The sequence below is a fragment of the Danio aesculapii genome, chromosome 10, assembly GCF_903798145.1.
Source record: "Danio aesculapii chromosome 10, fDanAes4.1, whole genome shotgun sequence".
In the NCBI taxonomy this organism is placed as follows: domain Eukaryota; kingdom Metazoa; phylum Chordata; class Actinopteri; order Cypriniformes; family Danionidae; genus Danio; species Danio aesculapii.
The window spans coordinates 24675165-24694803 of NC_079444.1; the positions used below are offsets into that span (position 1 = coordinate 24675165).

A 19639-nucleotide genomic window follows, 5' to 3' on the forward strand; every position below is an offset into this window, starting at 1 on the left:
AAAGCTGAGCTTCTGTTCTTTTATTTGATATATTGTTTGTTCAGATATTCATACAAAGATATTTTGGGGGACATGCAAGTTTTGTGAAAATGATTTAAAATGCTGATGAGGAAAAAGGGTGATATAACTTTGAACAAGTGTTCTATTAATGCTACTGGAAGAAGGTTTGCACAGAACTTTGCCAAACTGTTAGCTAAGAGCTTCTGAGAATGTATGCATGACTAGTGCTGGCAAGCCATGCATACTCGATCAAATTCATATATCATAAGCATTAATCTTAAACATGAATATAACACATGGTTTTTAAAAGTGCCTGCCTATATTAGGCTGTTAGCATTAACCTGCTTGCATCTGTTTTATGGCCTCAAGAGCCTTGAGCAGTGTTGTTTTAATTACCTCACATTTCTTAATCCCATTGTGTCTTCTTCCATGAAAGCATTTACAGGATTTTTATATCTGTAGATAAGGAGTCAGACCAGGCTTTTCTCCTTCAAAATCCTGAGCCTTCTCCAGCTCTCTGTTTCAGCTAGTTTCCGCTTCCGTTATCCCTCTTAAGCCTCCCAAAGAGAGAGTGAGCGAGAGTGCGTTTCTCAGAGCACTGCCAGGCCTCCTCATCCAATACATCCATTTTGTCCCTCTTTTGAATGTACTGTGCTCCATTACATAATTTAGGATTGTTTAATTAAAGAGATTAAATGTGTAAAAAGTGTATTCTAAAATGTTATAAATGGTTAAAAAACAGATGTGACAAAACATTAGTGCACCTACTTAAACATGTACTGTTAGTGTGAATCATGGAATTTAAACGTGGTCTGCTGATTATTAGTGGATAGATTTATATTTCAGGGTTTCTGCAAGTTTCATCGTCAAATTTAAGACTTTCTAAGGTTCTTTTAACACCATTATGAATTAAATTTTAGAATGCTTCGGGCTTAACACTAGGGATTTTTTTGTAATAGCCAATAGAGTTGGAAAAAATCAACTGTTGTTATTTCTTAAACACATATTTTAATGTGTCAAGAAAACTCTAGTTGTATACACCTTTTCCTTCAACATAACAGTAATGTCCTTTTTATTTAATTTTTTTAAGTTTAGCATTGTCAAAAGAATATTTACTATGAGGAAAAATGCATGAATAATTTTGAGTATAGGTTTTGATTATAACTCCTATTCAACTTTAATGTGTTTCTGTTATAAAACCTTAAGTATTATGTCTACTCCCCCTTACTTCTTCAAATAGTTTTTGTGTAAATGGAAGATCGTGTAAGGGAAATATTGCTGTTATTATCATGAGGAATTGTGTAATTTTTATTTATTTTATTTTTTTTTCTGATTAGGGAACTTAATTAAGGGAATTTGCTGTAAAATGTCTAACAGCTGTTGTGAAATAAATATATCTTTGCAATAAAAAGCTTAAATATATACTTTAAAAATATATATATTGAGATGTATTGTTGGTGATTGGATGGGTGTTGGCCCGATTAGGTAACTTTTCTTAGACAACTTTTAAAATTAAGACATGTTTAAAATCATTTAAGAACTACAATGTTCTTTTTGAAATTTAAGACATTTTAAGACTCCCTGTATGTGTATCTAGTGCACATACATAATGTGGCAGTGTTTTGGTGTATACCACTTTGTGATTTCATAATATACTACTCTAAATGGTGCACACTATTTTTGTACTGGTTTTGCACTATGTTGAGCACACACTTTATATACTACTGTTTAGTGCACTGTACTACACTACCGAAATTTCCTTGTGTTTTAGTCACACAACCCTGTGTAAACTTCACACTTATTTTTTCAGCACTACTTAATGCCATACTGCACACTATTTTTTGTACTATGTAGAACACAGCTGATGTTGTATAATATATGTATGCTGATGTTGTCGTATTCCTAACTACCCAGCACACATGCACTCTATGTACTAGTTTTGTAGTACACTATCTATTGTATTTTACATATTGGAGTCATTTTTAATCTTTTAAACTTTACCAGGTTGACTATCTATACTACTTTTGTACTAGTATTGTGATATGTTGAGCACATGCTTAATATTCTAGTATTTTTCAGTATGGTAAGTCTCGTGGGCAGTTTGCCAAAATATAGCACCAATGTGCTCTATCCAACTTACTTGCATACTGTCACTACCATAAAGAATGGCAAAAGATAATCTTAAAAATAATAATAAGAACAATAGTATTAGTATTTAGTGAACTGTACTGCATTATAGTGCACATTACATAATTTTACATAATATTTTAAGGCATGCTACCTTGTGTACTTGTTTTGTAGTACACTCGCTAGGAGCATTGTTCACACAAATTAGGGATTTTGTATATTTTTGTAGTACATCATCTAGTGCACACTGCATAATGTGGTATGTCTTAATAAATGCTACTGAGACCTGTACTATGCACACTACCTAGTAAACACTACTAATAATGTGGTTCACATACTGCAAATGGCAGTTTTGTATTCTGTCCAGTTTCTGTGCGCAGTGCTGAGCAGTGAATCAGTATTTCTCATGTCCTAATGGTGCTGAAGTGGCAGCCGATCTGACATGTGGCTGTGAGCGGAGGGGTTGAATTTGCATAATGTTTACTTTCAGACGTCCTCAGGAGCACCTCTGATGCTCAGTGCTTAATAATGCATTGCAAGCTCCATCTCTTAATGGGTCACTGCAGCGTTCGCCAGGCCCAATTCTCTCTCTCTCTCTGTGCCCTTTTGAATGTTGCTAGATGGGAAATAACCTTCTGTGCTGGAATAACATTCTGGTCCCATCATATTTTCTGTCACTTTCATCCCTTCTCAATTCACATGCTTAAGGTGAGCTCACTCTCATCTCTTTGCATCTTTTTGCTTTACTTTTTCTTTTTCTTTGGTGCTGTCATCAGTGATTTAACAATCTTCAATATGCCTTCTTTTATCTCTTTCCCAATCTATCGAATATTTGTCTATTTGTGGCGTCTAATGTGGGATACAATTATTGGTGTAGCTTGCAGCACTGTATATTCACTCCCTGAAGCAAAATATTGTTAAGTTGTATCATCTGGCACACATATAGTAATACAATATATATATATATATATATGATTTTGGTTACTTTTACCGAAAAAGTGAAAAATGACATCCCATGACAAAAGCATACAGGCTGTTCTGCCATCATCCTGAACTTGTGGGGCCCATTATAAAAATGATTGGCTCATTGATGCAGTTATTTCTTTATTTTTGTTTAGTGAAACATATTTTACTTTCAACACATTTATTTTAATTATCTTCATTTTCTAGAAATGACTGAATTAAAATTAGCCAATAATGTTCTGTTGTTTAGGCTGCTGTTGTTTGCACACTTAAACAATTTAAAATATATTTCCAAGGGTCAAGGACAGTTAATGATTGGTAAACATGTACTTTTTTATCAAGAAGTTTAACTATCTCTGATGTGTTTTGTTCAAAATTTATACTATTTTGTAATATTTAGTTTGCTCATAATTGGCTGTTGAAGCACAGAGGTCCTGTTTTAGTGTTATCATTTTAACAAAAACACAATCATACATTCATCTGCTTTGTGTGCTGATGAACAGGAAAAATGAAAGTCACTGTTTATCTGTTTTCATCAGATGAAATAGGCCTAAATGCATCTATTTTATAGCTTGTCCTAGAAGCTCATAATGAATATTGAAAATGCAAATGAAAACAAAAATTATTAAATGTCTTAATTAAATAAATAAAAATATGGATAACAATAATAATAGATTATGTTGTAATTTTGCAACCCTGACCTGTCCAATCACTAGACTGGACACTTTAGAGGCATGTCCATGACATTCTCATTTTTTAACACACACACAAACATGCTTTTTTAGCTGATACAGAGATGATAACAATATAATTTTCAATGAAAACAAAAGTTATTGAATGTCTTAGTTATCACTTTAATAAATAAAAAATGTATAACCAATGTTGTCTCATGATAATTCATAACTTTTTGAATTAGTGGCTAATTTTTATGAAATCGTACAACCTCATTCGTACAGTTTAATACGATTTGCTTATCCCCAATGATGGTTGGGTTTAGGGGTGTGGGGTAAGATGTCACGCCTCCTTTTAAAAATCTTTCATATTCATATGACTGAACTCGCATGAACTTGTATGAATTAGGAACTAAACTCACAAAACGTATAATAGTTACATTTCCTCGTGAGATCAGGCTGGAATAACTTAATAATAATAGATTATGGTGTACTTTTACAACCCTCTGCTGAAACTGCAAAACAAACAAATTCATTTAACAGTCTATATTATGCATACAAGCTCAAAAGTCAAAATGTGAGATGTACAAAGAAAAGATACAGAAATGAAAAATATGAAAACCTAAACTGATGCATTTTTCATTTTATTGCAGCTCAAATGGCAAGCTACGGCTATGTTCATATCCTCTCTTTCGTACCGATACATTGCGTTCTTCCATTTCTAAATCCTTTCTTTGCTTTTGTCCTTTCACAATACATATGTCTCTATTAGCCAGAAGACCAAAAAGTGTTGATTGTTAGGTTCTGCCTGCTTCACAAGCTGAATTTGATCCACACCAGCACCACATTAAATTAGTCTCTCTTTTTTTGCATTTCCCTCTGATGCACTGTAAAATACATTATTCAGCTCAAACCGAATTCTACATTTTTATTACTCAAGTTAAGCTGAGAATTTGTCTTCATTATGTTCAAAATGTCAGCAGCATTTTAAATTCAGCATGTGAGAATTGCTTCTCTGTATTTTATGACTCTGTGGTTGTGTATGTGGTGTTTTAATGTATTGAGCTCATTTTCCTTTTTAAAGAAGATTAATGTGATCTAAGTCAATTTCTTGTTTGCCAATGTTTACTGGACAGTTTTGTGGGTGTTTTTTTTTTTGGAAACTAAACAATTTCACTCTCATTTATTACAGTTTTCTCAATTAAAATCAAATTAGTCAACAACTCAAGCATTACAACATTGCAAGTGTAGAAACCTGCAGATATTGGGTGCAAAAAGACTGCTGTGTGTGTGTACAAAGACAAATACAAAGATTTAGTCAACTAGAGACAGCAGATGCTATACTGTAAATGTCTTTGCATCATAGATCAAAATGTAAATCCTGTAATGCTGTGTCACTGCACTGCCAGTGTTGTAACGGATAGAATCATTTTTAATGAAATATTATTTCAATATACTTAAAGTTTACTTTTTACTGCATTCATCAAAGTGGGTGAAAAGTTATTAAAGTTTTGAAATACCTGTTGTGAACTGAAATTGTTAAATAATACATTATTAATCATATCTTGCATGCCTGTTATATTTTTTTGTAAATGAGTATTTCATTTTATATGTGTGTGTTTAATTTTGTTAATTAAACTTTAAAATAAAATAAACATTTACACTGTACATGTTTATATACTGTATATTCATTTTAAATATAATAAAAAAGTTTATATTATTTTCTTTACGCATTTTTAATCATATTTTGCATCTCGTTCATGAAAAGTAATCCAGAATGCTTTCTACAAACTTTTAATAGTAGATATTTTAGGTGCACAGCATGAGATCCAACCCACACGAGTGCATACTGTAGCTCCCATCATTTGGGTGATTATGTAAATCTGGAGTGCTGATGAAACTGTGAAAAATCTTAAGGATTGAGTCTCTGTGCTACTAACCCACTTCCACACAATGCAAGCAGTTAACTGGTTCTCACAGAGATTTGGGGGGAAATCCACCAATGAGCAGTGAGTTTTTTTTCCAAGCAGCCAATCAGATGCTGCAGCTCCGCACTTTAACATCCCCTGCTGTGAGAGCTGCAGGGCTGTGTGGCGTTTCCTGCTGTTTCTGAAGCTCCATTTTTGGTGCCAAAAACTTTCCTCCAGATCTTTACCCATATCAAATTAGCCTCAAACTGCATTTTACTGCAGTATAGATGAAAGTAAGTGATTCCGTTGGGTGCAATGGTCATTGAAAGGCTATATATTTCATGCTAGCAAAAAGCTCTGAATTAATGTCAGTTGTCGGCTGATGCCTCTAGTGTTATAAAATATGGTATTTAAAAGCACTTATGACAGTGTACTGTCAGCATTTCTCCTGAAATCCTCTCTCAGCACTTCATAAATCAGAGTGATAACCTGGTGACAGGGAATGGTGTTGCCTTACTAAGACTTACAGTCTCAAACTAAGTTTAGTTGAGAAGAAAGTGTCTTCCAAAGGACTTATGTAAAAGTACCTATACGCGATTTGTGAAATCTCTTATGGCTCACTGAATAGATGAGTTTTGTTCTTTTACATGGCAAGTAATTCTGAATTTATTGCAGCATTTGGCCATATCGAGCTGGGCTGTGCTTATTGATTAAGTCTGGAGTGGGCTGAATGGCTGGACTGGGTTCAGTTGTGAGGTTAATGATCAGGTAGATGAATTCTTGTCCACCACAGATAATGAATAATGTGCTCAGACAGAAGCCGAGTGAGATGAGCTCAGTCTGATTAAGCATTTGTAGTAAATCAGAGACCAAGACGATGACCCATAGTATTCAGCATCTAGACCAGTCAGATGCTCAGTGAATATAATCCAGTTCAATTGCAGAGTCAAAAAAAGACATTCTTAGATATTCAAACTGTAGCTGTCAAATTGGGTCTCATTTTGGCAAGTTGGGGGAAAAAGGGAAAGAGCGCATTGGGGTTAGAGGTGTTCACAGTTAAGTCTTTGAATCATTTTTATTGATGGCATCCCCATCCCTGGAACACAACCTATACTGAGGGTGAAAACGCAGATGATCTCCTCACGATATATAAGTATTGCTTTAGGTATCGCTAATTGTACATTCACACCTCTGCCAGTCAAAGCATCAATATTCATATTTACATATTTTCTAATAGGAAAAAAAAACATTTGTGTGGTGAGATTTTAGTGTTCATGTTAAGGTGTTAGTCTAATTTTAAAATGAAGTTTATAGGAGACATTTACTAGCCTTGGTCTTAACATTTAAATCAATTTAAACACAAATAGGGTAGCATGGTTGCTCATTGATTAGCACTGTCACCTCACAGCAAGAAGGTCACTGGTTTGAGTTAGAGTTGTGTGGAGTTTGCATGTTCTCCCTGTGTTCACATGGGTTTCCTCTGCATGCTCCGGTTTCCCCACAGTCCAAAGACATGCACTATAGGTGAATTAGATGTAGTGTATGAGTGTGTCTGTGAATTTGAGAGTCTATGGGTGTTTTCCAGTACTGCGCTGGAAAGGCATCTGCTGTGTAAAAAACATGCCAGAATAGTTGTCGAGTCATTACGCTTGGGCAACCCCTGATCAATAAGGGACTAAGCCAAAGGAAAATGTATGAAAGAATGATAAGCACAAATATTACAGCTCATTATCATAAATCTATTATCACTTTGCTGCGCCTGGATAAATCCAACTGATATTTAAAATAACGAACTTGATCATGCAAAAATCATGCTCATTTTCCTTCTTTTTTTAAACAAAACTACAAACAATTTCCTCAGTTGGAGAGTTCTAAACTGAAGCATCTGCTCTATAGCTGCAACATATCCAGAACATCATTGTACTGTGTGTGCAGTACCTCAGCACCCTGCATGTCTGATTTGTGAACTAAAGTAAAAAGTGAGTGTGCACTGGAAAGTGATTTCAGTACCCTAATAACTTGTATACAATAGAGTAACAAGTATATGATGTTGTTGACATGCAATGTCACTGGTTACAGTTGCAGATTTCTTGAAATGTAAACATTTACTTTTTTTTTTGGTTAATTTTTCAGGTCCCAATAGTGTAAATGATGAGCCACCGCTTCACCGTGTCACCACATCACCACCTGGGGATGGATCCAGGGCACCCTGTCGCAGCACCCCTCAACCCCCAAACACTCCTGCACCCGTACGCCGCTCCCTGCTACCTCCTCCTCGAAGTTCACCCGTGTGTAAGTGGAACAGACCTTCATATTTACTGCCAGTATGCTGTACTACAATGAGTATACATGGTTCTACATGACATACATGAAAGACATAGCATTCTCCAAAAAGAATGATACATACACTAAAGCTAGAGTGCTGCTTTCAGATTAGTGTGCACTTCATCTAGTATGAACTACAAAAACTTTGTAGTTAAGTGCATACTGTAAATTTATGTGCTAAGCATGCAGTTCACAAGAATGCACACACTATACATTTGCACTGCAAGTGTGTACTTAACAAAAATGAAACAACTATAGTGATATATAGTAGTACAGCACTGTGTGTAAACAAATATGCACTTCAAGAGGCGCACAAGCATTTGAATTGCATGCTTCCTACAAATATGCACTTCAGCTAGTATGAAAATGAACCTTCAATACAATATATTGCAAGAATAGTATGCACTTCAACTACAGTAGTGTGCACAACCAAAAGAATGTTTCAATATGAACGCACTTCAATGAGTATGAGTATGCATTTCAGTCAGTAAGCCGCTTGTTTAGTATGCTCTGAATAAGACTAATTCCATTAGAATGCAGTACAACTAGATTGATCTTCAACCACACCAATAATACTAATCATAATAATAATTCCTTCCATTTATATAGCACTTTTCTGGACACTCAAAGCACTTTAGACATTTTTGGGGGAATCTCCTCATCCACCACCAGTGTGCAGTATCCACCTGGATGACACAATGGCAGCCATATTGCGCCAGACCACACACCACACACCAGCTGATTGGTGGAGAGGAGACAGAGTGATGAAGCCAATTATGACATGTGGATGGTTAGGAGGCCAAGATGGTCAGAGGCCAGTGGCCAGATTTGGCCAGGATGGCGGGGTTAAACCCCTACTCCTTTACGAAGGACATCCTGGGATTTTAAACAACCACAGAGAGTCAGGACCTCGGTTTAACATCTCATCAGAAAGACGGCGCTCACTGAGCAATATAGAGTCCCTGTCACTATACTGGGGTACTAGGACCCACACAGACCGCAGGTTGAGCACCCCCTGCTGGTCTCACTAACACCAATTCTGACAGCAACCTAGCTTTCCCATGTGGTCTCCCATCCAGGTCCTGACCGGGCGCAGCCCTGCTTAGCTTCAGTGGGGCGATCATGTGAAAGCTAGCTGCCGACAAGTATGAGCTTCACCAAGTACACACTAGAAACAGGCTACACTACTTGAATATGTCTCAATTATGCAAAATAAAGCTACTATATACTGTACAGTAGGACTGTTTACAAGCATCGTCAACAAGTCACATCACAGCATCTACAATGTGGAGTTGGGATTATTATAGTTCTATTCAATAATAGAACCAGGACAAAATATGGATGCTGGTTTATTGTGATAATTCCACCCACGATACATTATTGATGTAACCAAGTATCAATATTTAAAGGAACAAAAGATCTGAACTAATTCATTAACCTTGCACTGCAACCATTTACGACTTAGGCAACACGCGCTTGTCGTAGTGACGGATCAAACACATATCAATTTCTTATAAATAAAAATTTCTCATAAAAACTCTTATACATTTTTTATGCATTTTCCCCTTCATTTACAAATATCATAATATATTGTGGATAGTTTTCTTTATTGTGATCTTTCATAATCGGGGCAAAATATAATGATAATATCGTATCGTATTACTGTACCTAAATATCTGACTACTTATTTCACTTTTATCTTTGCTCTATCTTATTTATTTACACTTGCAATTTCTTTGATTCACTCCTCTACATCATTATTCCAATCAAAGTTAATGATTTCATCTTAAATAGAGCTATTCAAGTCATCTGCTGAAATTGTATTAATATTGCAATGTCAGATTTTTCCAGTATTGTGCAGCACTAGTTGGTACTTACTGTAAAGGTAAGCACTTAAACTTGTATGCACTACAAGTTTAGTTTTTAGAGTTTAGTTAGAATTCTGAAATAGAGGTTACATGCTTACTCCAGTGTCGGATGTGACCTGTCAGATGTCACAATGAATCCTCAGACACTAGCTTCAGTTTGAAGATAGACCTTCGCTGACGCACCAACACGAAGCGGAGCATGTACTTGTCAGGAATAAGTAAACAGCACTACCTCCCTGCCTGTGTCCTCAACAAAGACATTAATCTCCTCCATGTGTGTGAATAATGGGATGGTCCAGTCGGGGCGACGCTGCAGCCTATGTTTAGTCAAGACTGAAATGCACACTGTAGTTGAAGCAGAAACACCCTTTCTCAGTGTTCAGCAAGTAGGCCATCTGTACTCATTCATCTTAAGCCCAGCACAGGGAAAGAGTCTGCTTCGATGTGCTGTTCACACTCATTGATGCAAATTAATAAATAATTAATAAACTAATAAAGTGCAATATTTAAAATACACAGTGCATCCAGTTCTGTGTATAGAACTTGTTACAACACAAAATATCACTCTAGTTGTAGGGCTTCATAATGAATTAGTCTTATTTAGGGCATATTTCTTGTAGGGCATACTTGCTGAAGTGCATAAAACCCAAATATCATACATTTTATAAGGCATTCTAACTGAAACACACAAGTGTACATACTGCATACTAATATACAGTATATACTGTACGGTACAGTACTAACTTAAGTGTATGTTTTTATATATACATAGATTCAATTAATACTTCTTGAAGTGTGTACATTACTTGTTGAAGCATGCTTGTTGTAATGCTGGTTGAAGGTCACTCAGGTTGAAGTATTATTGTACTGAAATTAGTCTGGCTGCTTGTTTATTGTTTATCTTGTTGAATTAGACTTTGCACAGTCACTGGAGAGCATATTAGTTTATACTAATGTGTTTCTATGTGGATTCTTATTACAACAGTTGGTTTGACAAAAAAAGTCGTTACTATTTTTATTTTTGTGTAATGCATATTACATGAAATGAATTCTTGTGTACACATGGACAGGCAATAAAACATGCCCATAGCCAGTTCGGAAGGTAATAAATATGTATGTTGAAGAGTATTGTGGCATCCATATACTGAATACTCAATCAAATTTGCACTAACTGAATGCCATACATTTGCTTAATTTCGCGTTTTATGTCAGCTCAATTAGGCTGATCACTGAGATGCAATCATTCGATTAAAACAACTGATGCTGACCATACACAAAAGCCAGGCCTATCAGAGCTTGTCTGTGTCCTTTTAACCAATCATTTTCCTCCTACCAAAAGCATAATGAGGCTATTATGAATCCCTGTTTCTATTCTTCCCATTTCATTCTCCTCTTTTTTTAAAACCTGTCCCCCTCTGTCTCAAGTGTTGTTATCAGTTCTGTCCCATTTTCAGTCCTTAACCACAGATCCTAAAGCATAAAGCCCTGCCTGCTGCTTCCCTCTTTGTCATCCTGACAAATTCTCCAGCACCCTGGAGGGACAAAAAGGCTGCCAGGGCATCTGGCCCATCATGGCGAACCGATTTAGGGTTAGCATGCTGTCTAGGTAGTAAGCGGTGACTACATTCATGAGACCCTGCTGTTGAAACAGATCAGAGACCCTGTGCAGCTGTCATATTATTCATGTTGAAAGGAACATATCCAAAGCATAGTTTTTTTTACTTGTATACTAGACCACCACACTAGAGTCAAACATACTCTTATGCACCCACCCATGATGCATTGGTATCTGTGAAGCCGTAGGTGCTTTCTCAGCATGGGGTGCAGGATAGAAATGGGGTCCATGGGAGGAGGGAGTCCATTGGGATTCTAGAGGGGTGTCTATGGCTGTCTGCTGCATGTCGAAATGAGCAGCCAGTAATTAGGTGCCCTGGGATCCTGTTGCAATGTGATGTGTGCGCACGCACACTCTGTTGGGTGAAAGTAAGCCAAAAGCAGCAACCCCAAAAACATACGCACCCCCTTCTGTTGCGAGATTTGGAACAAGAAATGCATAACCATTTTCAGTCATTTCTTGACAGTCAAATCCAGCTGTTTGACTATTATTACAAAAACTGTCAAATATTATTGGTAACAAAAAATATACTAGATTTATACTTTTAAATCAGTTTCAGTAAGTATATATTAGTCATAACAAAACATAGTTTTGCAAAAATAAAATAAAACGCCGGATCAGTCCACATTTAAAAGATCATTCAGTTTTCAAGAAATATGCATACATCCATAAGCCCTTGAATAATTTAATACATTTAATAATTTATTGTAGGGCTGTTGATTGAACACATTAATTGAATAAATTAATTTTAAAAAAGAGTGAGTAGACCCCCATAGACCCACATTACATTTCATTGTGTTGACTGGTGAAAACACAACACAGACCAACAAAATTTAAAATACCAATTTCATTCATTCATTCATTTTTTTTCAGCTTAGTCCCTTTATTAATCTAGGGTCGCCACAGCGGAATGAACCACCAACTTATCCAGCATATGTTTCACGCAGCGGATGCCCTTCCAGCTGCAACCTATCACTGAGAAACACCCATACAAAATCATTCACACACATACACTACGGATAATTTTGTTTACCCATTTCACCTCTACCACATGTCTTTGGACTATGGGGGAAACCGGAGCACCCGGAGGAAACCCACACCAACACAGGGAGAACATGCAAACTCCACACAGAAATGTCGACTGACTCAAACCAGTGACCTTCTTGCTGTGAGGCGATCGTGCTACCCACTGTGCCACCGTGACGCCATAACAATTTCATATTTCTGTAATATTTTTTTAAATTTAAGTCCATACAAAAAATAGTACTGTCATCATTTTCTCACCTTCTTGTGTGAAACCTTTATGTCTATGCCATTTCTTAATTTTGTTGTTATTATTATTATTATTATTTATAATAATAAAACTGTTTAAAATAATCATTAGCATTTTCATATATTTTAAATTATGAATGTAAATGAAAATGATATATTTTAAATTATCATGCACATCAAGGGATATTTAAACATATATATTCTACACTTTTTTTCTATTTACCATGGGCTGACAGACCTGGGATTTGTGAGATGGACATGAATTTTTATATATATTAGAACTATATTCTGTACTGTAAGTGCTGGTCCACAGACGCCTGCGGCCTCTCTGAATGTCATATCCTCCAGTCCATGTCAGCCGGACCCTGACAGCTGCGTTATTTTGTGGTTGGCTGCCTCTTATTGGAATCGATCCACGGACCACTGAGACTATATTATGATCCATGGAAGGGAAGAGCGATACAAGCAGCAGAGTCAGGGAAGGGGTTTACTGTTACAAACCTTTTCATAGATTGCTGTACTGTATGTGTCCCTAGTGTGAATATCCTTTAATTCAGTTAATACCCACACACTGCCATTAACTCTTGTCTTTCTTTATCCACAGCATCCCGTAAGGACTTCCAGAAGAGTTCAGATGGCTCCCGTTCATCCCAGTCCTCCCCTAAGAGACTCGCTGTAGTGTCTCCTAAACCACAATCTCCAGGTAAACCAACCAAGACAAAGATGAAGCTAAGATATTGCTTTCGTCCCCCGCTGCTCTATAGAGTACAGTGCTGCCATTAGATGATGCTATTGGATAAATCTCATCTTACGTCTGGCACTGTAACCCTCTCTATTTTCTCTCTCTCGCACACACTTAGAATGAGAGGGTATTTCATATACGATGCAATCAGTTTGGCCACTGGGGTCAAGCTCAGCTGAAATGTTGAACAAAATAAAGCAATACTCCTAGTTTAGGGCATCAAAGAACCAAATTAGAGCTTAAATTCTCTTGAAGGACTTAAAATGGTTAGTTCACCTTAAAGCTACAGTCACTTCAGAATGGTAAGCTTGTAATAATGTTTTATTAATTGAGTAGTACTGGTACATTTTCACAAGAAATATGCACAGGGCATTGGTTGTCTTTGTGTTATTAACATACTGTATGGACCGGGGAAAATAAGTATTGAAATATTTTTCTCAGAAAAAGAGTTTTTTAAAGGTGCTGATGAATTTAAATTTTCCCCGGATGTTGGTAACAACCAAAAAAATCCATATATGCAAAGAAAACAAAATATGATTCGTTTACTTATTAAGTTGTGTGTAATAAAATGAAATGTCACAGGGAATAAGAAAGGCAGTGAAAGCCCAGCAAGCAGCTGAAATTTCTCAATGTTCTTTAGGAACCCTCTGCCCTTTGTCATTTTAAATGAATATCTGCTCCTTCAGTCCAAATGTGTGGACATTTCTGCAAGACAATGATCTAAAACACAGTCAAAAAACTTTCAAATGCTTTCAGAGAAAGAAAATAAAGCTGTAGAATGGCCCAGCCAATCACCTGACTTGAATCTGATAGAAAATACAAATTAAAGATCAGATTTGATAGACGAGACCCACAGAACCATCAAGATTTTTACACTCTGTTGAAGTCTGTGAAAAAAATGACACCCGAGCAATTAATGTGACTTCATTCTCCATTTGAGAGATGTCTTTAAGTTGCCATCACCAAAAAAAGCCTTTTAAATAAAGTATTAAATACATTTTAGTAGTTCAATACTTTCTCCTTGTGTCATTTCATTGTTATTACACATAACTCATTTGTCCGTTTTTTTTTTATTTATTTTTATTTGTATTGTTTGGGTTTTTACCAAAATCTGGTTCAATTCCATGTCAACAGCTCCTTTAGAAATATTATTTCCAGGAAAAACATGACATGTTCAATAAGTATTTTCCCCGCTGTATATTTTCAAGAGTCCTGGCTATATGAGGAGATACAGGTGGTGAAGCATTTAGAGCCTTTTATCACAGCAACTGGAATAAATGGCAGATGTGCTGAAGCAGGTTAGAAAACTTTCCAGGACAGTGAGCAGAATTTGAAACCTCGAGCATACATTATAATGTTATTTCTGTTTCATTCATACTAAAGCTAGAGGGTGCCCAATAAAGAATTCTGAAACTATAAATTGTAAATCCAGAGACATTCTCAAGTGACCTCTTATTTTATTTTTTACAAATTTTGTCTAATGTATGTAATTTTTTGTATGTTTTGAATAGTGTATCTCCATGTCCCTACATGGTATACATATGCATTGTAGGGCTATATGAGACATGCATAGTTTGCGAAAATGAATTAAGAGGTTAATTCAGAATCTAAACTGTCAGTAAAAGGCATAGAAAAAAGCTGATGCCTGTCATTAATGAACAAATTTCCTGCACACTCAACACTGAGGACAACAATGACTCCATCATAGCAATTAGCAGGTCTGCGTAGATGAGTCTTTTTTCAGAAGATTAGTTTCTACAGTAATGATGGCCGTAAATCATCCTGTCGTTCCATTTGGCTTAGTGTGTTTATTGAATTCACTGTGGAATGAATGCTAACACACAGCTGCAGCAGCGACAAAAAACATTAGCCACTATTATCATTAGCATACCATGAGCACTGATTTGGCTTGCTTATGATAAAATGATTTTATGTTAATGATTGCAAACTTATTTACGTGTTTGCTAGTTTTTTAGCAATTGATCAAGGTCTTCACTGGCATAAACAATTAAAGGGGACAGTATGCATGTTTTCATGAGATACAAAATACATTTCTGGTGTCCCAAGATTATGTGGATGAAATTTTAGCTCAAAATACAGTGCAGTTTTTATGTGTCTCTTTAAATGCAAATGAGCTCCTGCTTTCCAGAAAAGGGTTGAATCTTAATACACTATTATTACAGTCCAGAAAAAACAAAGCAAGCAACCCTCACAGGAAAAATGTCAGGCATGACTAATAGTGGATTAAAGCCTTACATGTTTAAAACCAGAGTGTAGGGGAAGTGGTTACGAATTCTAGACTGAACCAGGACTTTTTGTAGTTGTTCATTAAACTCATCTACTAGCTTGTTAGTGCTCTGTTATAATTTGATGGCCTTTGCAAATAAACATTACGCTATTACTGATTATAAAATATATATTATTTAAGCCAAGTAATGAAATAACATGGACTACATAGATATTCTTAACAACAGGACATTAGCAACGTATTTTCCAGTATAGAAATTGTAAATCTTTAGCTGCTAATCCTTAGCGAGTAAACAGAAATGGTGACTTCTGCGGTGACGCTGTGGTGTAAATGTGCAGATTGAGAGGTAGTAAAACATAATAAGATCTTCACTAGAAGAGTGAAATCTGAGTGGTTCTTTTTCTCTAAATGCTTCCAGAAAAGGGCTTACCAAAACAAAGTAAATGGGTTGAAAATTTCCACATTTTCTGGGGTGGTATACATATTGTGGATCAGATTATAGCTCTTTTATAGCAAGAAAAAGTCATGCTTTTCATGATATGTTCCCTTTAACAATACCTCTACTACTTTCATGATGGTTTCATCTGTCTTGGGATGACTAATCTACTGTATTATTTACTTTATAAAAGATGTATTGTGATTTTTTTTTCAATATTATACATTAACATTCAGATTTGTTATGGTTTGTTTATGCACTGCTTCATTAGCTTTGGTTCAAATACCTCATTTTAGCATCACAAGGAAACTTTAAGTAGTCCCTTTGCTTTACTTATAGAGGATTCTGAAGTAATCCAGTTAGGTTTAGAAATTACGGTAAAGCTTTATGTAAATAGTTTCATGGTTGTTAAGCATACAGGACTCCCTGGGGCGTCTTGGCATTCACACAGGGCTGTTCTGGGACAAGTTTAATGAAATTGATTTTTTAGTGCTCTTTCTCTCATGTTTCCCATTTTAGTCCTTCAGAGGCAACAGAGGACAACAGTGGCGGTCCGAGGATCAAGCGTGCAGATATTGCCTCGCTCTGGCTCCCCAGGTCTGGAAAAGAAAAAGGCAGAAGAAGAGCAGAAGAAAGAGAAGGAGCGCGAGGAAGCAGAGAGACACGAGGAGCTGCAGATCCTGCAGGGTCGCTATGAGGATCAGACTAGAAAACTGCAAGCCCTTCAGACTGAGCTGAAGAGAACCAACACGGGGCTGGAGGTCTTCATCATCTGCACTCAGCACTTCTCAATCAAGGTGATTTATTTAAGCAGTCAGCTGAACCCAGCATACTCATCTAACTTATATTATATTATATTATATTATATTATATTATATTATATTATATTATATTATATTATATTATATTATATTATATTATATTATATTATATTTAGTGCTGAGCAAAGATTATTCGCGAGTAATTATCATAAAATATGTGTGTGAATTATATATATTTATTATGTATATGTGATACACACACTTACACAAAATCTACTAGTAGCAGTATAGTAGTAATATAACTAGGCATACTGTACATGCAATTACTACATTCCATTTCAGAATCATAATACAGATATCAAACTATTAAACAAAACAATTGCTTTATTTAACTCTATTTTTTGGTGGGTAATTTTATTTTTAGCAAAGAGAACACGTTCTATCCAACACGATACACAGTGACGTCCCTCCTGGCACAAACCCAGTCATCAAATGCTTTGCTCAAGGGCACAGTGATGTTTTTTTGGTCTTCAATTGCCATGAGACAATGTTAGTTTACCACACCAATGCCTCAACCACCAGGAGCTGCTACATTTACAACACACTGCCTTCATGAACTGACACAATCACTGGAAACTGAACACTCAATAAAAAAAATAAAAAAGAGTAATGACAAGCTTGATCTATCATGAATGGAGGGATGAGGTAACAGTGTGCAAGAGCTGAGCGCTGAGTCACTGCTCACACACAGAATCACAACAGGCAGATCACTGAATCACATATGCTGCCGTCCTGGATTAAAGCATATGCTGTAATGAATAAATCATGTAAAAGGGTGTTTATAGAAGAGCAGTGCCCCCTGCTGTCTATTATTGCACGTTTAAATTAATTGTCCGTCTATAACAGGGGTGCCCAAACGTTTTCCTATAAAGGGCCAAAAACCAAAGTTGATTGAGGGCTGTGGGCCAAATATATACCAAACCGTATTACATTAAATTTGCCAAGGGGAATTTCCTCATTTATTCAGTAATAAAATAAATAAATAAATAACTAGAAATCATAATTAATAAGTAATGCAATATCATTTTTAACATTTTATAATAAACTTATCACTGTAAAAACATAAACAACTCCATTTATAACACATTGTTCAATGCTGAAAACAATAGTGGAGCTGCACCTTTACATTGATATGTTCATAAATGTCAATCTCAGAATTGACAGTATAATTACACACACATTTGCTTCTGCATATTCCACACAAACTCAAACACGTTGGTGAGGGGTCACTAGCTTAAAATATGCATCAAAATCTGAGAACCAATACGTTCCAGCCTAATGCCCACACACACAGTATCACATTAATATTAATTGCACTGCTCTCCTCTACATACACTCCTGTTTGCCTGTTGTTTAGCTGTGAAAGGTTTTACGGATTGAAGCTGTGTGTCAGTAACCTGCCTGCTCCTCCCACGTCTTTTGATGAAAAGCACATTTTATTAGTTTCCATAGTGCTTTTCATCGCCAGCCTGGCATAGCAGACATTAGCTGCAGCACTGCTTCTATTTATACATATATATCTGTATGGATTTGTTTCTTGTTGGATATCTTACATTTACAGACACAATATTAGTTTTCATTTCTTACAGGTTTTTATTTTATAATTAACCATTATTTAAGCTATTAAAGTAACTCGGTATGAAGCATTTTAATGTAAATGAACATTCGGTTCTGTAAAAATATGTCTGTGATGCACTAGAAGCTGTTTATGGTTGTTCATTTTTTTTATTATTTAAACTGTGTTTATTTTATTTAAACTGACAAAATATATATTTTAATATATATATTTTGTTTTAGTTAACTGAAAACAGTAAAACCTGATATCACGTGCATTTTAGAAACCAGCCATGAGATGAAATTAATAGTGACTAAATAAACCATAAATATGATTACAAACGGCAGGAAATATGTCTAATGATAATAAATATTTATAAACAGTACAGTTATTGGGACAAAATATCTGGTTTGGTTTTGGGGTACAGTTAGAAGATACATTATTCAATGAAAATTCTGTTTTTCAAGAGTTCCAACTTAGCTGATGATTGATTATAAGCAAGTTGGGCATGCTGTCCCGGAAGAGAGCCCTGAGCTCAAAAGGTCCTTGAGCCCTGGGCTCCCTCCCGTTTGCAGGGCGAGAGGGGAGCTTTGAGCTCAGGTAGCTCTTGAGAACTCCCCCTTTTTAAAAAGAGCTGATAACAGAAAATGATTGCTTTGAAGAGATATGCTGCTGGATGAAAGTTTGACTGTAGTGCTAAATTTAGATTGATCGATTAACTTGTAGTGCATGTTTTTGGAATGTGGGAGGAAACCGGAGAACCCGGGGGGAACCCACACAAGCATGGGAAAAACTTGATAACTTCGCACAAAAACGAAAGCCAGCCTGTAAAAAGGATGAGAACCGGTGACGTTTGTGCTGTGAGGCAACAGTGTTAATCACTGGGCCACTGCATGTGCTGCCCTATGAAGGGAAAGGTGGAGGAGTACGGGTGGAAGGGGGGATTCTTCAAATTGAAGATGACTCTAGTGAGAAACCCTGACTCTTTATAGTGGGTTAGGAGTCGTCTGATTGGTGGATCATATATAGTTAATGCAGAACCAGCTGTGTTCAATTATAATCATGTGATCATCTCGAAATTAGTTT

The 19639-nt window shown here is 36.1% G+C and overlaps 1 protein-coding gene across 1 annotated transcript in view; it reads left to right on the top strand.

Moving 5' to 3' along the window:
* mtus2a (microtubule associated tumor suppressor candidate 2a) overlaps window positions 1–19639 on the top strand; it is a 107636-nt gene that overhangs the window by 80384 nt on the left and 7613 nt on the right. Inside the window, exons 5-7 of the mRNA XM_056467624.1 lie at window positions 7805–7963; window positions 13356–13454; window positions 16697–16974. Of these exons, the coding sequence (XP_056323599.1) occupies window positions 7805–7963; window positions 13356–13454; window positions 16697–16974 (536 nt within the window). The remainder of the gene's footprint in view (window positions 1–7804; window positions 7964–13355; window positions 13455–16696; window positions 16975–19639) is intronic.